The sequence below is a fragment of the Rhea pennata genome, chromosome 4 (genome assembly GCF_028389875.1).
Source record: "Rhea pennata isolate bPtePen1 chromosome 4, bPtePen1.pri, whole genome shotgun sequence".
Taxonomy (NCBI): Eukaryota; Metazoa; Chordata; class Aves; order Rheiformes; family Rheidae; genus Rhea; species Rhea pennata.
This window is the reverse complement of record NC_084666.1, coordinates 24,860,619-24,876,796: the sequence shown is the minus strand read 5'-3', so window position 1 is coordinate 24,876,796 and position 16,178 is coordinate 24,860,619. Positions and strand designations below refer to the sequence as shown.

The 16,178-nt window shown below is 34.5% G+C and overlaps 1 protein-coding gene across 5 annotated transcripts in view; it reads left to right on the top strand.

Moving 5' to 3' along the window:
* The window catches only part of RFC1 (replication factor C subunit 1), a 40,920-nt gene that overhangs the window by 13,791 nt on the left and 10,951 nt on the right, over positions 1 to 16,178 (top strand). For 3 of the 5 annotated variants that reach the window (XM_062575456.1, XM_062575455.1, XM_062575454.1), the window contains 7 exons: positions 9,268 to 9,500; positions 10,210 to 10,284; positions 11,790 to 11,867; positions 13,800 to 13,887; positions 13,978 to 14,279; positions 15,137 to 15,244; positions 15,758 to 15,937. In XM_062575456.1, the coding sequence (XP_062431440.1) occupies positions 9,268 to 9,500; positions 10,210 to 10,284; positions 11,790 to 11,867; positions 13,800 to 13,887; positions 13,978 to 14,279; positions 15,137 to 15,244; positions 15,758 to 15,937 (1,064 nt within the window). The remainder of the gene's footprint in view (positions 1 to 9,267; positions 9,501 to 10,209; positions 10,285 to 11,789; positions 11,868 to 13,799; positions 13,888 to 13,977; positions 14,280 to 15,136; positions 15,245 to 15,757; positions 15,938 to 16,178) is intronic. The other 2 variants (XM_062575458.1, XM_062575457.1) reach the window with 1 other exon arrangement.

Genomic DNA, 16,178 nt, shown 5'->3' with positions numbered 1-16,178 from the left:
CATGTCTTGGACGGTGAAACATTTTATGGGTAAATATAAACTTGCTCTTATTTTCTGACCAATACTAGTATTGTGGCACCTTCCACTAGGATGCACATTTGTGGGAAACGGATGAATGTGGTAAATAGCTCTTAATGTAGCATAATGTAGCAACTTTCCTCTAGAGTTTTATTATTATTATTTGAAAAGATAGTTGAGAACATGCAGGTCAAGGGAATTAGAGTAAATATTCACTTGAGGAAGGGGCGCAGAAGTTCTGGCACAGAAACCCTATGAAGAAGCAGGAACCGGTGTCACAGAGGACAGTGTGAAAGGCATTTAGAAGCAAACCCCACTGAAATTAAATTTGGAACAGATGTCTACATGCTGTCTGTACTGGTGATTCTTGTTCTTTTCTCTGCAGAATCTAAGATGATAGCAGTATCAGGAAATAAATGTGATAACTTCGAATAAAAAAAAAAATGAACATGATTTATTCATCGAAAACCAGAAGGATTTACTTCAGACAGTTTTTTCTTGTCAGCCTGTATTTCAAAGTGGCAAGACATAAAATAAGATCCTAGATTAACAGAGATTAAATAGGTAAATGCTGTTGAATCTAAGAGTTTTTAATAACTGGCACCATGTTATTGCACTTATTTTTATAAGAAACCACTGTTAAGTTATGATGTATTTTAACATAGTCATTTTTATTATTTTTCGGTGTAGTTCTTAAATATGTAGTTCTAGCCAGGCAGATAGCTAGCTTCAGTATTGTGATATTCATTTGATGTGTTTAGATTACAAAATGCTTGTTTTTATTTTTAAGGAAACTTTAATAAAAGTATTTAAAAAATAACTTTCATATATGTTTCATACAATTTATTTCTTTTTTAAGAGATGGGTTTTTTTTGTAAATTTTTTTTTGTTTTTCTTGCTTTATTTTTTTGAAAGCTATTGATTTTTTTTTTTTTTAATTTAATTTTTTTTTAAAGCCAATCCTATTCTTACATCCTTTTAGAAAAGGAGGCTGGAACATAAAAGATATGTTGAAGCCTAAAACTGTTGAACAGTTACATGCACAGCAGAGCACAATGTCAGTGATCTTGTCTACTACCTTGTTGGTAGTACAGAGAGGTGGAAACTGAGATCTCAAAAAGAGTGTGTCCAGAGTAGGACTATGGAAATCATGGTATAGGGAAAAACATTTTTTTGGCCGTTTAATATCTATTTTCCTTTTCACCCCCCAAGTATAACCAGTGATTTGCAGCACAGACTAAAGGATTTTCACAATCCACTGGGTTTGTGAGCCTAGTTGATGCTTAGGTAGATGGGTGTGGGTCTTTTCTTTTATAACTAAAACTTAAGAGTTGTTTTTTTTTTTTTTTAATAAAAATAAAGTTTTGGTCCTGTAAATGCAAACAGATCTTAGTTTTCTCCTATGCTTTGTAGTCCACATTGAACAACATGCTTTTTACTTAGCACCTGAAACAATATAGCTAGTATTTAGTTATTAGTATTTGAAGCAAAATTTTGTAAAATCACTGACACTTGAGGGTTTTTGTGTTTACCAGGTCAGTGTGCCATTTGATGAGGGGGGACGGGGGAAGAAAGCAACGCATTTTTCTTTATTCTATCACTAATTCACATTCAGCTGTGGTAGACCTTAACTTACCTACAAGTAACTTTTTTTCCTCTCCTACTTATAACAGTTGCAGTACAGAGTTTGCATTATTATGTGGTCTATCCATAATGTTATAACTTGAATTGTAATTTTTAAAATAGAAATTCAAGATGTAGGAGAGTGCAGGCTTCTTCCATGTTTTCAATCATTTGTGTAAAATGTGTGTTTTTTTAAGAGGGGTATAGTAAATTTTTGAACGTAACTATTTAAAATGCTTTTAGAAGATAAAAATGAGCACGTTAAGATTTCTTCTAGTTCACACTTTTTTTTTGTTTACTGTAGAGCCTTTCCCTTTATTTTTCCCAATACTTGCACAAATTTGACCTTTGCTCATAAATACCATAAACTTGATTTAGCCATTCAGTATACTTCATTTGAATTATAAAATTGATGAGATTGCTAGCAAAAACTTTCCACTATGAACTTCTCTGCAACTGTAATTCTTAACTTGGCAGGGTGGGAGGTGAAACATAGCACTTGCTGAAAATACTCTATTCTTTGAATATTTGATATTTTTTGTTTTCTTTTTTAGCTCTTTTGTAGTGCGCACATATTTATCCTTCCTTTTGCAGTGATGATTTTATTACTGTACTGAATGCTAGTAAAACTTCCTGGAATTATTCTCTTGGGCATTAAAGTTTCCTTTTTTAATTCCTCCCCTCTCCCCCCTTCAGTATAGAAAGCTATTCTTAAGGTGTTTTGTTTAAAAACAGGCCAAAGGAAGCAGAATCCATTTAGAATTTTTAGTAACTTTTAGAATGAACCTACAGTTTTATACTTGACTAAGTCCCATCAGCTTGGAGCTAAACCTATGTTCTGCATGAAAACAGTACAGAAAACTGTGCTAAGGAAAATGGCATTTACTTATTTATCATGATTTCAATTACAGAGCCTTTAGAAAAAAATCCATCCACTTCTTAAGACTTAGTTTTTGCTAAAAAACTGTGCAGCTTGGAAACTTAGCACAGAAAAAAAAAACATCTACCAGATTTTTTCAGCTTTAAACTCCTATCAAATTGTGGTATCACATGCAGTGTGTGGGTGTTCTTTTTTTTTTTTTTTTTTTTTTTTTTTTAATAAATAATTATTTAAGTGTTGGCTTTTTTGAAGACACTTTCTAGAGAACCTTATTCCTTATTTTGCATTTAACCACTAATATTACAGTGCAGTTCTGATTATTTGTTGAGTTAAAAGCTTCATTTAAAAAAAAAAACAACTCCATTAAAAAAAGAACAAATATATGACACTATCACTGCACGCCTTGGTTGCTTGTTTAGTAAGTCTAAGTGCAATCATTTAGAGGTCTGTTTATTTAACAGATTAAATGCTGTGACTTAGATCTAACTGAATGCATCATTAACTAATTATGTAAGGTGTTTGTTTACTTTTAGGGAGCAAAATAAAACATCTGCTGCTCCCTCCCCTTCCTGAAAAACCTCAAACCAAACGAAAATGGAACTATTGTATGTTTATTTATATTCTCTGCTAAAGCTGGTATTGGAATGTGTGAGCTGTCCTGTTTTGTTTATCATTCATAATTTCCCTGATTTTTTTTCTCATAGTTAGTACTGATTATCCTATTTTAAATAAGTTGACTTCAATGTGAATGCAATGTTGTGTTGTCAGTTGACTTGGCAAGTTGATGCTTTACTTCAGAACATAAGTGTGGTTTATCAAGCTGTAGTTATTAGCTCAAGCTGTTACTGCTTTCCTTTGCCCCATTCCTTTCTACTTGCTGGAGGTTGCCTTTCTCTTTCCTCCTTTCAGTTCTCCTTACTGAGCTGCTTGAGTAATTAGTCCGTTTAATTCAGTTAATCTGCTGGGTTAGCTTAAAAAGTAAAGGAGGATTTTCTGTTAGGCTTGTTTGTTTTGATGGAAATGTAGCACTGTGACCTAAGTGGCTCAGTAAGCTGAGCTACCAACTCTGCTGCTAGAAAAAACTCACCAAAAAAATGGATTTTCTTCAAGTTAATTCTTCCCATTTCTTAAGTATTGATCTGTCATTACTGATTATTCCTGTCTTGCAGATAACTTTAGGCAACAAAACCAGAACATGATGTTTCGTAGCATAGTGAGGATTCAGATCTAATTTGTGAAATAATAAAGCTATCATTATGCTAAAACTATAACATCAGGTCAAATGAAGAAAATTAAAACTCTTTGTAATCACCTGGAAAAGGTAATGAATTGATGACTTCTCATTGCTTGCCAAGGTAACAAACACTGGTTTCTATGCCTTCTAAGTATGAAGATTTAATTTGAAAAGAATTGCTAGAACTGATGTTTTTGCAGATCAAAATTGGTTATTTCAGTTTTAATATGTTGAGCTTTCTGATATATTTGGCTATAAGAATTCAATATATAGTGGGCAAAGGGTATTGAAGGCTATGCGCTGAAGTGTGTAATTGCCATTAGACATGCAGTTTGTTTCAGTAAGGTTTTCAGATCACGTCTGAATACTCAAGCAAGCAGCTCTGACGTTATCTAGGTACATGCATATGTGTAAGAGCATCAGGACTGAACCTTTTCTGGTAAAGTGAAAAATATGACAGAACTTTTTGAAGTTATTTTTTATTATTGGAAGAGTAAAATAGATGTAAATTGGTGTCAGAGGAGCAAAGCTAGAATGGTTTTGGTAAGTTTTATATTTTTATTACATCATAGAACCTTGACACTTCAATATAGGCAGAATACTAACGATTGTGGTTTAAAGTGCATGTTTGTAGTACATCTAAAATCAATTAACATGTTGAGAAATGACGTGGAAAATCTAAATGACTGTAAAGACCAGTTTTTGAAACTTAGTTTACAACTATTGTGTTTTTTTAAATGAGGAGGATGAGCGGAAAAGCCTCATTCTATGGTCACACCTAGGATCTGAATAATTCCTCTCTTCGCAGAGTTAAGGTTGGTGAATTTGAATAGGCTTCCTGGCTTTTTTGAAGAATGTTGGCTCTCTTACGGTTCTTTTTAAAAATTTACTGTAAGCGTAAAGGGAATACAAAATTTATAGTCCTGGCAGTGTTGTCAGGACTGTGTTAAGTCCTGACCAATGCATGCTAAAAATAATCATAGCCTGATATAATGACTCCCCTTCATACAAACACCACTTTCTCACCTTGAACTTCAATTTGGACAGTAATGCTCATTACCTTAGATGGCAAGCTCTTTGGGATAGGAATTGTCTTAAATACTTGTACAGCTGTGGGGCCATTAAAACTGAAGAGTATCCAGAGTATGTTAATTTTATGCAGGTAATGTAGGTTTAATGAATATAGTCCTCTAGCTCCATTTAGAAGTCCTTGTGTAGTAGTGTGCAAACATTTAGTAATTTAGCGTACTTCTACCGTGATAAATTTGTAACCTGTAGGTGTCCTGCTTATATTTGGAGTCAAATAGTTTTAAAACATAGTAAGAGATTTTTCTCTACGTTAAGATATTTTGCATTCTAAACAGAAGAGGAACTTAGGAAATTGCAAGTTACACTGATGAGGAATTTGACAGTACAGCAAAATTAAATGAAGTTGAATAAAATATGTTGTCCTAAAGGCCATTTAATATAGTGTTGTGTGTTCTTTGTCACCATTTCCCCTCCCAGCAATAGGCAGCTGCCTTATTAGATTTGGTGAAGTCACTCCTGCATGTGAGCCTTTTAAATGTTTGAATTTAAGCAAGTGCTTAAAATAACTCAGAAAATTTAAATTGGACAGTGTTAGGGAACAACCACACATGTTGTGCGATCAGCAGGTGAAAACCTGTTGAGGAAAACATGGGGATAGGAAGAAGGAAGAGCAGTAACTAACAGTTACAGGTGGGCTGCAGGCATTTGTTAACCTCATTGTGCTGCTGCCAGAACAGCACATAGAAGCACATCTGATTTTCGTTTTACGTCATAAAATAGTTCTTCAGAAGAACCAGGACTTAGCAGTTGCTGTTTGTTGCTAGGGAAATCTGTGCTTTTACATTGCCTGGTGTACTGGGGCCCTGCTTCATGTTTAGTGTTGCAATTAAAAGCGATCTTGTGGCTGTCATGCTCGTCTGTTGTATTAATCTCATGATTCTCTCTTCTTGTTTCATTTCCAGAGAACTAGACTGTAATACGTGGTCTTGAAATGTGACTTAGTCTTTGTAAGTCTTAACAGGCCGAATTCTGAGAAAGCAAATTCATGTGTTCTGGGTGTGTGTTCATTACATAGTACACAAAATACATGATTGTAGATGGAGAGCAGTGTTCTCAGAATGGTATTCTATATAGACCTTTTCTCAGAGTAAAAGTCATCTAATTAAGAACTAGGAATCAGTTTTATTGTTATCTTTTTGAAATCTATATTCTTGTCCCCTCTGTAATCTTATCTCAATTGTTCACCTAGCAATTGCTGTATAACAGGCTATTAAAAACTGCAGAATTAATCTGCAATTTTTTTGATATGCCAGATTTTTTTTTTTTTTGCTTTTGTTTTCCCACAGTTAGTTGGCTTGCTTGTATGAGTGTGAACTCTCTGTCCTTGTTTCACAAGCCGAAGGTGATCTGCAGATCATATGCTGAGAAACATCCATCAGCAGTAGCAGACATCATAACTTTGAAGATATTAAGAGTTCTAATCATCTTCATTCTTATAAAGAAATGGAAAATGTACAACTGATGGATCACCTTGGCTCACTGGTTCACTTTTTTTGAAACAGGCAAGCTCAAGCAGTTCTGTTTTGAGGAAGAAATATTAACCTTTTACTCTATTCTAAAAAAGAAAGTTATTTTATTAATCTACTTTAAGTAAGAGGAGAGCTTGGAGATCAGGAGAATTGCTGATGGGTTTGTGAATTTCATGAACTTGGGATGAAACTGTCCTGAGCATTTGTCAGCTAAAGCATCTTTTGAAAATTTTGAAATCATTTACTTAATCAAATCAGCTTATTGTTTCTGGATGACCAGTTTCATGTTCTCATCCTGTCTTTTCATTACCTATTTATGTGTATAGATGACTGTTCATCAGTGCTGGAAGTCTCTTTTTCCACAAGCCACAGCTTGTGTTCAATAACTGTTTCTAATTCTGCTGTTTCTAGGAAAGACATGATTAAAGCAAAGCTCTAATTATCAGTAATACTTAATACTTGCATCATAACTGACTCAAATCCACATAATTTTTAATTAAAATCTAATTAGATTTACTCTACATCTCTATTCAGGAGAAAACAATATCCTGGTGGTAGTGGTGGTTGTTGCTTATGAGTAAGTGAGGAAGCAATCAATATTGTGTGCAGATTATCTGATGATAACAGTGAAGAGTAATGATTTTTTTCAACATGATAGCAGCCTTAGATTAAAGGGGAGAGCAGCTTCTGTGTCTTTTCAAGACAAATTAATGTAATTACATCTGCATTAATTGCTGATGTTTAGTAATAGGTACATTTTACTCTGACAAATGCATTTTCTTGTTAAACTGGAAAACTACAAGAAGCAGTAATATTTTTGGAACAAAGTTTGTAGATGAGTAGTCTTCTATTAAGACCTATTGTAAATTGGGAACCCAAAGCATCTAGTATCCAAATCTCACTGGTATGTAATAGTTGCACTGAGCTAAATGGCAATAAGAGATTTACTGCTGCCTAAGGAAAATACCTGATTGTGTTGAGAATAATAAAGCTTTTATCTTCTTGGCAAGACTCTCTGCTGTCAGGTGAGGGGACCTGGACTTGAATTTTTTTTTTTTTTTTTTTTTTTTGGTATTGCTTTGCCAACTGATTTGGCTAAAATGCTGTTTTCTGCTAAATAAATCTCTATCTTTAGGCATTCTTGAGTTAAGTGCTAAACTAATTTCTTCCCTTACAGATATATGTGGTTTAACTTTTCTTTTCCTCTGAACCTTCTTACACAGGAACAGTCAGGATTCTCCTATGTTATATGCTACTTCAATAGCAGAACCTTCCAGCTGATGCCTTAAAACACTGTTGCTACTACCATCCATTGAGGAAAAGATGAAATAAAAAAAATGTTTCTCTCTGTCCAGTGTAGATCAAAAACTACAGATCTAACTGACACCTAAGATGATCTAAGCTTAAGGAAGTGAATAAGAATGTAGAAATTTTTGTATGAACAAAAACATAGGAGCTTAAATTCCAGATACAAACAAATGGTCATTTTCAAACTAATAGTACTGTGGATTTCTTTTTGGTTATAAAATAGATGTTTAGAAAATTCCCTGTTTATGATACGTTGAGGGGAGTGGTTGAAACCTCTGTTTTTTGAGAAGTAAAACCAGACTTCAGTTAGAAGCATGCAAATGAGACCAAGTTTCTGTCAGTTTAGTTCCTATCAAGTCTGTTCTTTTTGTATCTTTAGTTCATTTGGGGCTCTTATTGCTGATTTCTTTGTAGACCTATCATGCTTTGTGAAATCTTTTAAGAATGCAAAGAAAGTGCTTTTATCATTAGTGAAAAGTTTGTACTATAATAGTTTGTCTTCTGGACTCTCACATTAATCTAATCAGTTGGCTATGATATCTGTAGCTTTTTGTGTGAAGTTTTACTGAGAGTTATAGAGATGAAGTCTATATTTGGTGAAGTCCCTGGTAATCTTTTTGTTGATTGAGTGAGTGAAAAGCTTGGGTTCAGAAGGAACAAATGGCTATCAAACCCTTTTCCTCTGTTTTATTGCCTGGAAGACAGTGTCCTGACTGCTATGGAAGAGGAAGGATTGACCTTTTTCAATTGACTTGTGTTCATTGATTGATTTATGGGTTAATTCTTACTGATGCTATGTATACCACATCTTTTTTTTTTTTTTTTTTGGGGGGGGGGGAAGGGGGATTTATTTTTTTATGCCGAGCTCTTGTCTCTGGTATCTGTGTTCTGTCAAATGGTTACATTTCTTTGTCGGAGATAGTTCTGACTACTGGAAGGAGAGTGTGTAAATGTAGAGGCTGTAGAATGGCTTATAGAATTTAAAAGGGACAAAGTAAAAATGGAGGAAGACTATTCATTCATAATGTATGAGCACTACTCTCCAAATAACTAGCTGTTCCTGTCCTGTAATCTTACTCAGGAAGCTACCGTGTGGGTTTTTGGTTAATACAAACTTCAAACCTTTTTCACTGATTAACATTGCAATATTGAGAGACTCTTAGCATATATAACTCTAGGAAGCATATATTAGCTGCTCAATTAATGAATGCTAGAAAGTAATAAAATGTAGCTTTGTATTTCACTATGCTGTATTTCTTCAGCATGAAGCGAAGAGTTGTGCTATTCAACTTGATGTTGCATTAGTTAAGGAAAGGATTCAAGTTTCAGTGACCTAGATTTTCTGTTCATCTACTTTTATGTAAAAGTTTCCTATAAATGAAAGATATGGATGAGTAGAAGTAACTGAAATTCTTGTCTCTTGTTTTATTTTGGCATTCAATTTAGTCAGACTTGAGCTTTGTTATTAAAGATGTTAAATAATGTATCACGCGAGTCTGCCTTTTTCCAAATGGCTCTGAAATATCTGTAATATTTGTTGGGGTGTGAGTTAACAGAATCTGCCCAATAGTTCTCTTAATAGTTACATTATAGTAATTTATTTGAGCTCCTTGTACAAGAGGTAATAAAGTACTCTTCATGTTTAGATGAAGATGATGACTTTGTCATAAAGAGAATTTCTCTGAAACCTAAGGAGAATGGGACATCAGCAATTGGTTGCTCAGGAACAACTACAGTGAAAAAAGATGATGTAAAACTGCGAGCTAAAAGTAAACCTTTATCTCCAGTGAAACTGACCCCGACCTCAGCACTTGATTACTTTGGGACAGGTAACGTCCTGCGATCGGAAAGGAAACTGGTGGCAAGTAAAAGGAAAGAGGTCAGTATTGATGATGTTTGTTCAGGTTGCTTATCTCTCTGATAACAGAACAAAAAACCAGTCTAATGACTGTAAGAAGCTACTTAACTACTTGATGTTACTTTTTAATAATCACTCAAGTGTAGATTCAGTTTTGTTGGTGTGTGCATATCATATCAGTTCCTCAAGTACAATTGTAGAGTTGAACTTTCCTGTATGAAAAGATGGGCACAAAGTTGAAAGTAGTATTCTCTTCTTTCCAAATGACTTTCCTTAAAATTTTTAAAGAGCTTTCTGAGATTAACAAATGGGTGAGAACTTAATGTGGGCCAGTGTGGGTGTTTTCCAAAACTTTATGGCATATATATTTGCTGAGTGCCAAAGCCCCAAATAAAATACACATTGTGATTTCAAATTTCCTTAGTAATTGTTGGTTTCTCTCCAAGATTGCCTGGTGTGGTGACTTCAAAAAGGTCCATCATTGTTTGGAAAAAATGAGTTATTTAAATTTAACACTTTTGTTTTGAATAGTATCATCTCTCAGCTACTATTGACTAGGGCTATGTTGATGTTAGAAAAGTAGGAATAAAATGCTGCATATCTCTTGCCCAGTTCTTTTAGATTTTTAAGGTTTAGCCTATCTATTAAGTATGCAAGATGATTCTTTACAAATTAAATGATTATAATTTATACAATGTTGAGAAACTGAACTGTTGATTTTTACATATAGCCCTCACAAGGCAGAGACTGCACACTGGATGATGAGGCCATTGCCAGGCAACTGCAGCTTGATGAAGATTCAGAGGTAAAAGTTGTATAAATGCATCATTCTGTACAAAGAACAGTTTCATTAATATGCCATTCTTCCTCCTTAAGAAATGAAAATGGACTTTCTATGTACGCTGACCAAAAACCATTGCCATCCACGGCTGCTTCATCTATTGTCATCTTAGTTTGCTTGTAGTCAAGAAGAAAAGTGAATTCTTACTTGTGTATTATAAACTTTTTGAGTTGAATCACTGCTAATATGAGGAAAAGGTATACATCTTGATTTACTTATTCTGTGATGATTATCATAGATCTGATGATTTACTTCTGCGGAGATCAATTCATTTCCTCTATCCTAGTAATATAGTAGCATCTTTTGAAGTAAATATATTTAACATTTAAAACTTGGTGTTATCCTTGGCCTTTTCAGAGTTGTGATGCATCAAGCTTTAATCTACTAGAAAGTTAAATAACTTGACTGGAAAAACATGATGTCAACTGTGAATCAAATCAAACTGTGGCATATTGGTTTTATGAAGTCACCTCTTTGAATCATTTAACTACATATGTTGAACTTTAAGGCAGTTGTGAAAGGATTTTTTTCTGCCCCCCCCCTTTTTTTTAAATGATGTTAAATTGTTGTCAGTAAACAATGCCTATTGTCAGGAAAAGGAAAGGTTTTTTTTTTTTTATTTTTTTTTTTATTTTTTTTTATTTTTTTTTTTTATTTTTTTTCCCCCAAGTGACCATACTGGATAGAAAATGTAACTTGACAGCGGATCATCATTGTAGAAGTTGCAATTATTATTATTTTAGGTGAGAAAAACCTGGTGAAACCTGGTGAAACCAAACCTGGCTGTGTTTTATTTTATACAATAGAATACACAAGTTTCTCAGATTCCATGTGCAGTGTATGTTCTTGCTGTTTTTTTGTTAAAGAAAATCAATTGTAAAAGTAGCATTATAAACATTTAGAATATATTTAGTTTGATTCCATAAAATAAATAAAACTCCTGATGACAAGAGCCAGGTCACAACCAGTAGTTAAATTTCCCCAAAATTACTATTTTCCTTTTCCCCCCCCTCCCCCTTCTCCCTCATGCGATAAATTGTTAGTAGTGAATAGACAGTAATGTATTTTTTGTTGAGGCATCATAGTACTTCAGCAGACTTTGTTTCTACTCTTCTTTTGGTATCTTTCTTCAAAGATTTCTAAAGGCATCAGGTTGCATCCTAATGGCAAGTTGAAAACCTGTCTTTCCTGCAGGTTTTGATTGAGTATGTGAAAGAGATACACTATAATAATAAAAATCCAAAGGAATAGAAAACCTCTTTGAAAACAAATTGTATAGGCTTATTAAAATCTCTAGTGCAACAAACTCACTTTACTCTCTCATTAGAGTTTTTGCCCCTCTTTTTGAGGGGGGAGGGAAGTCATTCTGTGCCATCTTGAGAAACTGACTCTTTGCTTCTTGAAGGATTAAAATTTTTTTTTATTATTATTTTAACTTGAGCCTAAGAGTCATGCTTTTCTTTTCGCAGCTGGAGAGACAGTTGCATGAAGATGAAGAATTTGCTAGAACTCTGGCTTTGTTGGATGAAACTCCACAGAAGAAAAAGGTTGACTTCTTTTTAAATTTTAGTTTTAGTAATTGGATTGGTGGGAGTGTTCTTGTTTAGGCATCTAAACTTTGTTTTGAGACTTCCAGGCACTAATGCCCTTAAGAACAATAAGGAGTATGAGAAGAACATGCTTGTACGTTCTTCCGGGATTTTTCTCACTTAGTAAAGCAATCAACTGACATAATTTTGTATGTTTGTACTATCTATTTCCCTTGGAACTTAATAATTAGGTTAAGTTAATCAGAGTTAGAATTAGTGGCTATATCAAAGCTGTCCTATCTCCTTTTTATTATTCCCTCCACTAGTAGAATTCATCTTTTGTAATGACCTACCTGTACTTGTCCATAAATTTCATCTTAAAATAAATAGGTCTTATCTTTACATTGTCTTGCAAAAGAGTGCTTCAGTGTTGTGTTACTGCAGAAGAATAGACAGTTCGATATTGCCTTAACTGTTGTCTCCTGTATAGTTTCAAAACTAGAAATCTATTTCAGTTGCTCATTATCTTATCAAATATGTACTTGAATGCAAATAACTCAGTTCAAATTATTTATGAAAAGACTTTCAAAGTTTACAAGACCCTCAATCCTAGTTTTTTTAAGAAAGTAGCTTTTGTGGTATGGCATTCAAAACCTCGTAATCACATTGCTGAGTGAGACTGAGGGTCCATCCTGCCCAGTGTTCAGTTTCTGCCAGTGGATGAAAGTATATAGCTAAAGGAGTATAAGAAGGGGGTGATCTCCTTAGAACTTTTTCCTCCTCTAACAATTTAATGTCTTGATTTGGATGTGACTTTTATGTATTTAAGAAAACTCAATGGATTTCTTTTCTATGATCTGGCCTGTTGTCCCCTTGAACCATTCAAACTAGCATCCATGACATACTGAGATGTGGTGTAGAACCAGTTTCTAATCTAAAGAAACATACGCTCTATAGAGTGTCAAAGAACTTGGGTGCTGGAAGGAGCATAGCTGTGGCAGAAGAGAGCACATCATATAGGTTAATTTTTGCGTAGTAAGTTATTTCATGAGAAGTTCTACATAGCAGCTTCTGAAATGCACTTTATTATAGGTATGCATGGTAGGCCTCCCACAGGGTAGTGTATTGTAGCCTCTGAAATACAAATAAAGAAAGCTTAAGGCTGTTTCGTAAAATATCAAAGCAAATTGGAATGTTAGTTTTGCTAAAATATATAGCTGTTTGTCAGCTTAAAAATGGTTGCATAAGATACGATTGATGGAGAGATTTATTTTGCCAATTTCTTGCTGTATGTGCGCTTTTAATTCATCTCAAATTAGTGCGTCTGCCTATGTGTTAGTACCTGGAGTGAGCTGCTGAAGATGCATGCTTTAGATCAGCTATAGTCTTTGTTCCAAGAGAGCCAGATCAAGTAAAATGAGTCAGTGGGACAACACAAGTGAAAAGTGAAGGGGAGGAGAAGGGAGGAGAAAGGCAGAGTAGAATATTGCCCTGCTCTTGAGAGCAGGGGCAAGCAGAAGTCTTGAGAGTTCTGAACCCCACTGCAGTGTTGGAGGCGTGCTCTCCCACTGCTCTTGTGGTAAAAGGCAAAGGGCTACTCCAGACACAGTAAAATACTTGCTAGATTATACACCAGGGCTCTCAGAATTTTGCATTGCTACTTTGAATTAGCAAATATTAGTACTTCTGGACTATTCGGTGAACTGACTAGGATCAAAATGTACTGTAGCTTATAAGTTTGTATCTCCTTTGACTTAAGGATCAATTATATTTGTGGTTGGGAGTTGGAACTTGCTCAGTTTTTGGTAGAGGTTATATTTTGGCCTGTTGTAGGGATCAAATTTTTAAATGTATCATCTTGTCTGGTTTACTTAAACAGTGAGAAAACTCAGGGTTCTGGATTTAGCCATCGGGCAGCCTCTCTTACTCTGGCATTGTTTGTTGATTTAGGCTCGGAAAGATTCAGAAGAAGAGCAAGCAGTTTTGAGCACCAAGAGCAGTCCTAACATGGTAGAAAGATGTAAACAATCGCAAAAAGGTAGAACACTGAATATAGAAAATATTTCACCAACCTGTAATATTATGATATATTCTTATATATGTATTTCTCCCTCTCCCCCTTTCTTAGTGAAAGCAACCAACTCAACAGATGAAGCAAAGAATTATACTGTAAAGGAGCAAACTACATCTGAAAACTCAAAAAGGTCTCGTTTGCCCCTCCAATCATCTGATGGTAAAATAGCAAGAGAGTCAATAGATAAGACCCTGCCTTTGAAACCTAGCTCTAAGCTTGTGGCTCTGAAACAAAAAGAAGAGAGCACTGAGAAGGAAAGAGGTGCTCGAAGTGTGTCATCGAAAGAAAAAAATACTCCAGGGAAAGAAGAGAAGAGAACACCAAAAAAGCAGAAAATTTCTCCCAAAAAGCCTGAGGTAGGTGCTATCAAAAGAATTTAGTTGAGTTCACTGTTTGCAGGAAAACTGTTTTCATTTTGTGTATATATGTTTGTGTATGACTGCTGTAAACTGGTAGTTTGTTTGAATCTTTTGGGTGATTTTTAAGAAATCAAAAAGGATTAGTGTGTGTGGTGGGGATTTTTTATATAATTGTCTGGATCTGTAGCTAGAGTACTGAATGCACTTTAGTAGGTTAGTGAAAACTTTAAAACATACTTTGTATTTTTTTTAGGATTAAAAAAAATCAAAATTTTCTGGCACTTAAAGTTGAGTAATTTAAAATGTGATTAGGAGTGCTAATAAAAGCTGTATATCTTGATAGTCCCGGTGATCAAACGTCAGGCATTGCTTACCATGTCTAGTGTATTTGGCAAATGGAAGATCTTTCTGTTACAGGCAACAGTTGCATTTGGAGAGAGGGAGTCTAAGACTTCTGTTTTTGTAACTTTTTTTTTTCTAAATAATGTTTTCCTAACAAGCTTATATCTCCAAAAAGTAGAAATAAAATGAAGTAGTTTGTATATGAATGTAGGTCATGTCTATACCTGATTGTCATTCTAGAATAAAATAGGCTATAAATTTAAAGCAATTTTTGAATTGAATGAACATATGTATGTGGAGCAGAGATACATCTACAGAAAATGAAGAATAAGCTTGGGTACATGTTTTTTTAAGTTTTCAGATCTTTTGGAAGTCTTTATCAAAGCTTTTTTGTGTTTTATTAAATCAAAACAAACATTTGAACTTCCTTCTCTTTTGATGCATAAAAATGACTTGGAAACTGTGCTTATATTCAAGTATTTCATTGTTTGTATCTCTCATTTCTGCCAAAGTCTGTAAGTCCTGAGGACTCTGAAAAGAAGCGAATAAATTATCAGGCTTACCGAAGCTTCCTAAATCGTGAGGGTCCGAAAGCTCTGGGCTCAAAAGAGATACCTCAAGTAAGTTTAGCTACAGCAGAATTTCTGTATGTTGTGTATCATGGACTTGCAGTTATAAGTGATCTGACAAGCATCAATTTAAATGTTTAAAACTTTTTTTTTTCTCCCAGTAGGAAATACATATTGGAAGAAGCTAAATTGTAATGCAAAGTAGTGCCTAAATTTAATGAATGTATAATTTGCTCAGAAGTAGTATCTGGTTTATGAAGTGATAATGGAAAATTGCTGCTGGTTTTAAGAAGTTGAAGGTTGCTGTCACACATCTGATTGATACCTATGACTGAAACACAGGGTGTTTAGAGTGATACTTGTGTTACCTGTATGTCCTGTCAGTTAAACAAATGCATGAAGCCTTGGTAGCTATACTTTTTGACAGTATTTTTGGCTTCTAGAACTGCTCTTTATCTAGGTAGTAGAATACTTGACATAGTGGTTTAAAATTGTGTATAGGGGAAAGGTACTTGATGGAATTGCATCTGTTAATGGCATTTTTTGTGATGTTGTGGTTTTCAGGGAGCTGAAAACTGTTTGGAAGGCCTGACTTTCGTAATTACAGGAGTTCTGGAGTCTATTGAAAGAGATGAGGCTAAGTCTCTGATTGAACGTTATGGAGGAAAAGTAACTGGCAATGTTAGCAAGAAGACAAACTATCTGGTTATGGGACGAGACTGTGGCCAATCTAAATGTGAGAAGGTGAGTGTTTCTGTGCCTCAGCTAAGCAGAAGTGAAATTGTGACTGTTTCTATCTTAACTTCATTTTGTGTGTGTTTTTCTTTTCAGCCTTTTTTCCAAAAAGAGGTGTTACTATAAACAAAGTGTATGTTAAAGAAAAGTTGTCTTGTATTTTTCTTCTTTGGAGGAAAAAAAAAAAACTTTGTTTCTACTTGTTTAAGCTGCTGATTTAACAGCTGTTTGGTTGTGATGTAGACACTGC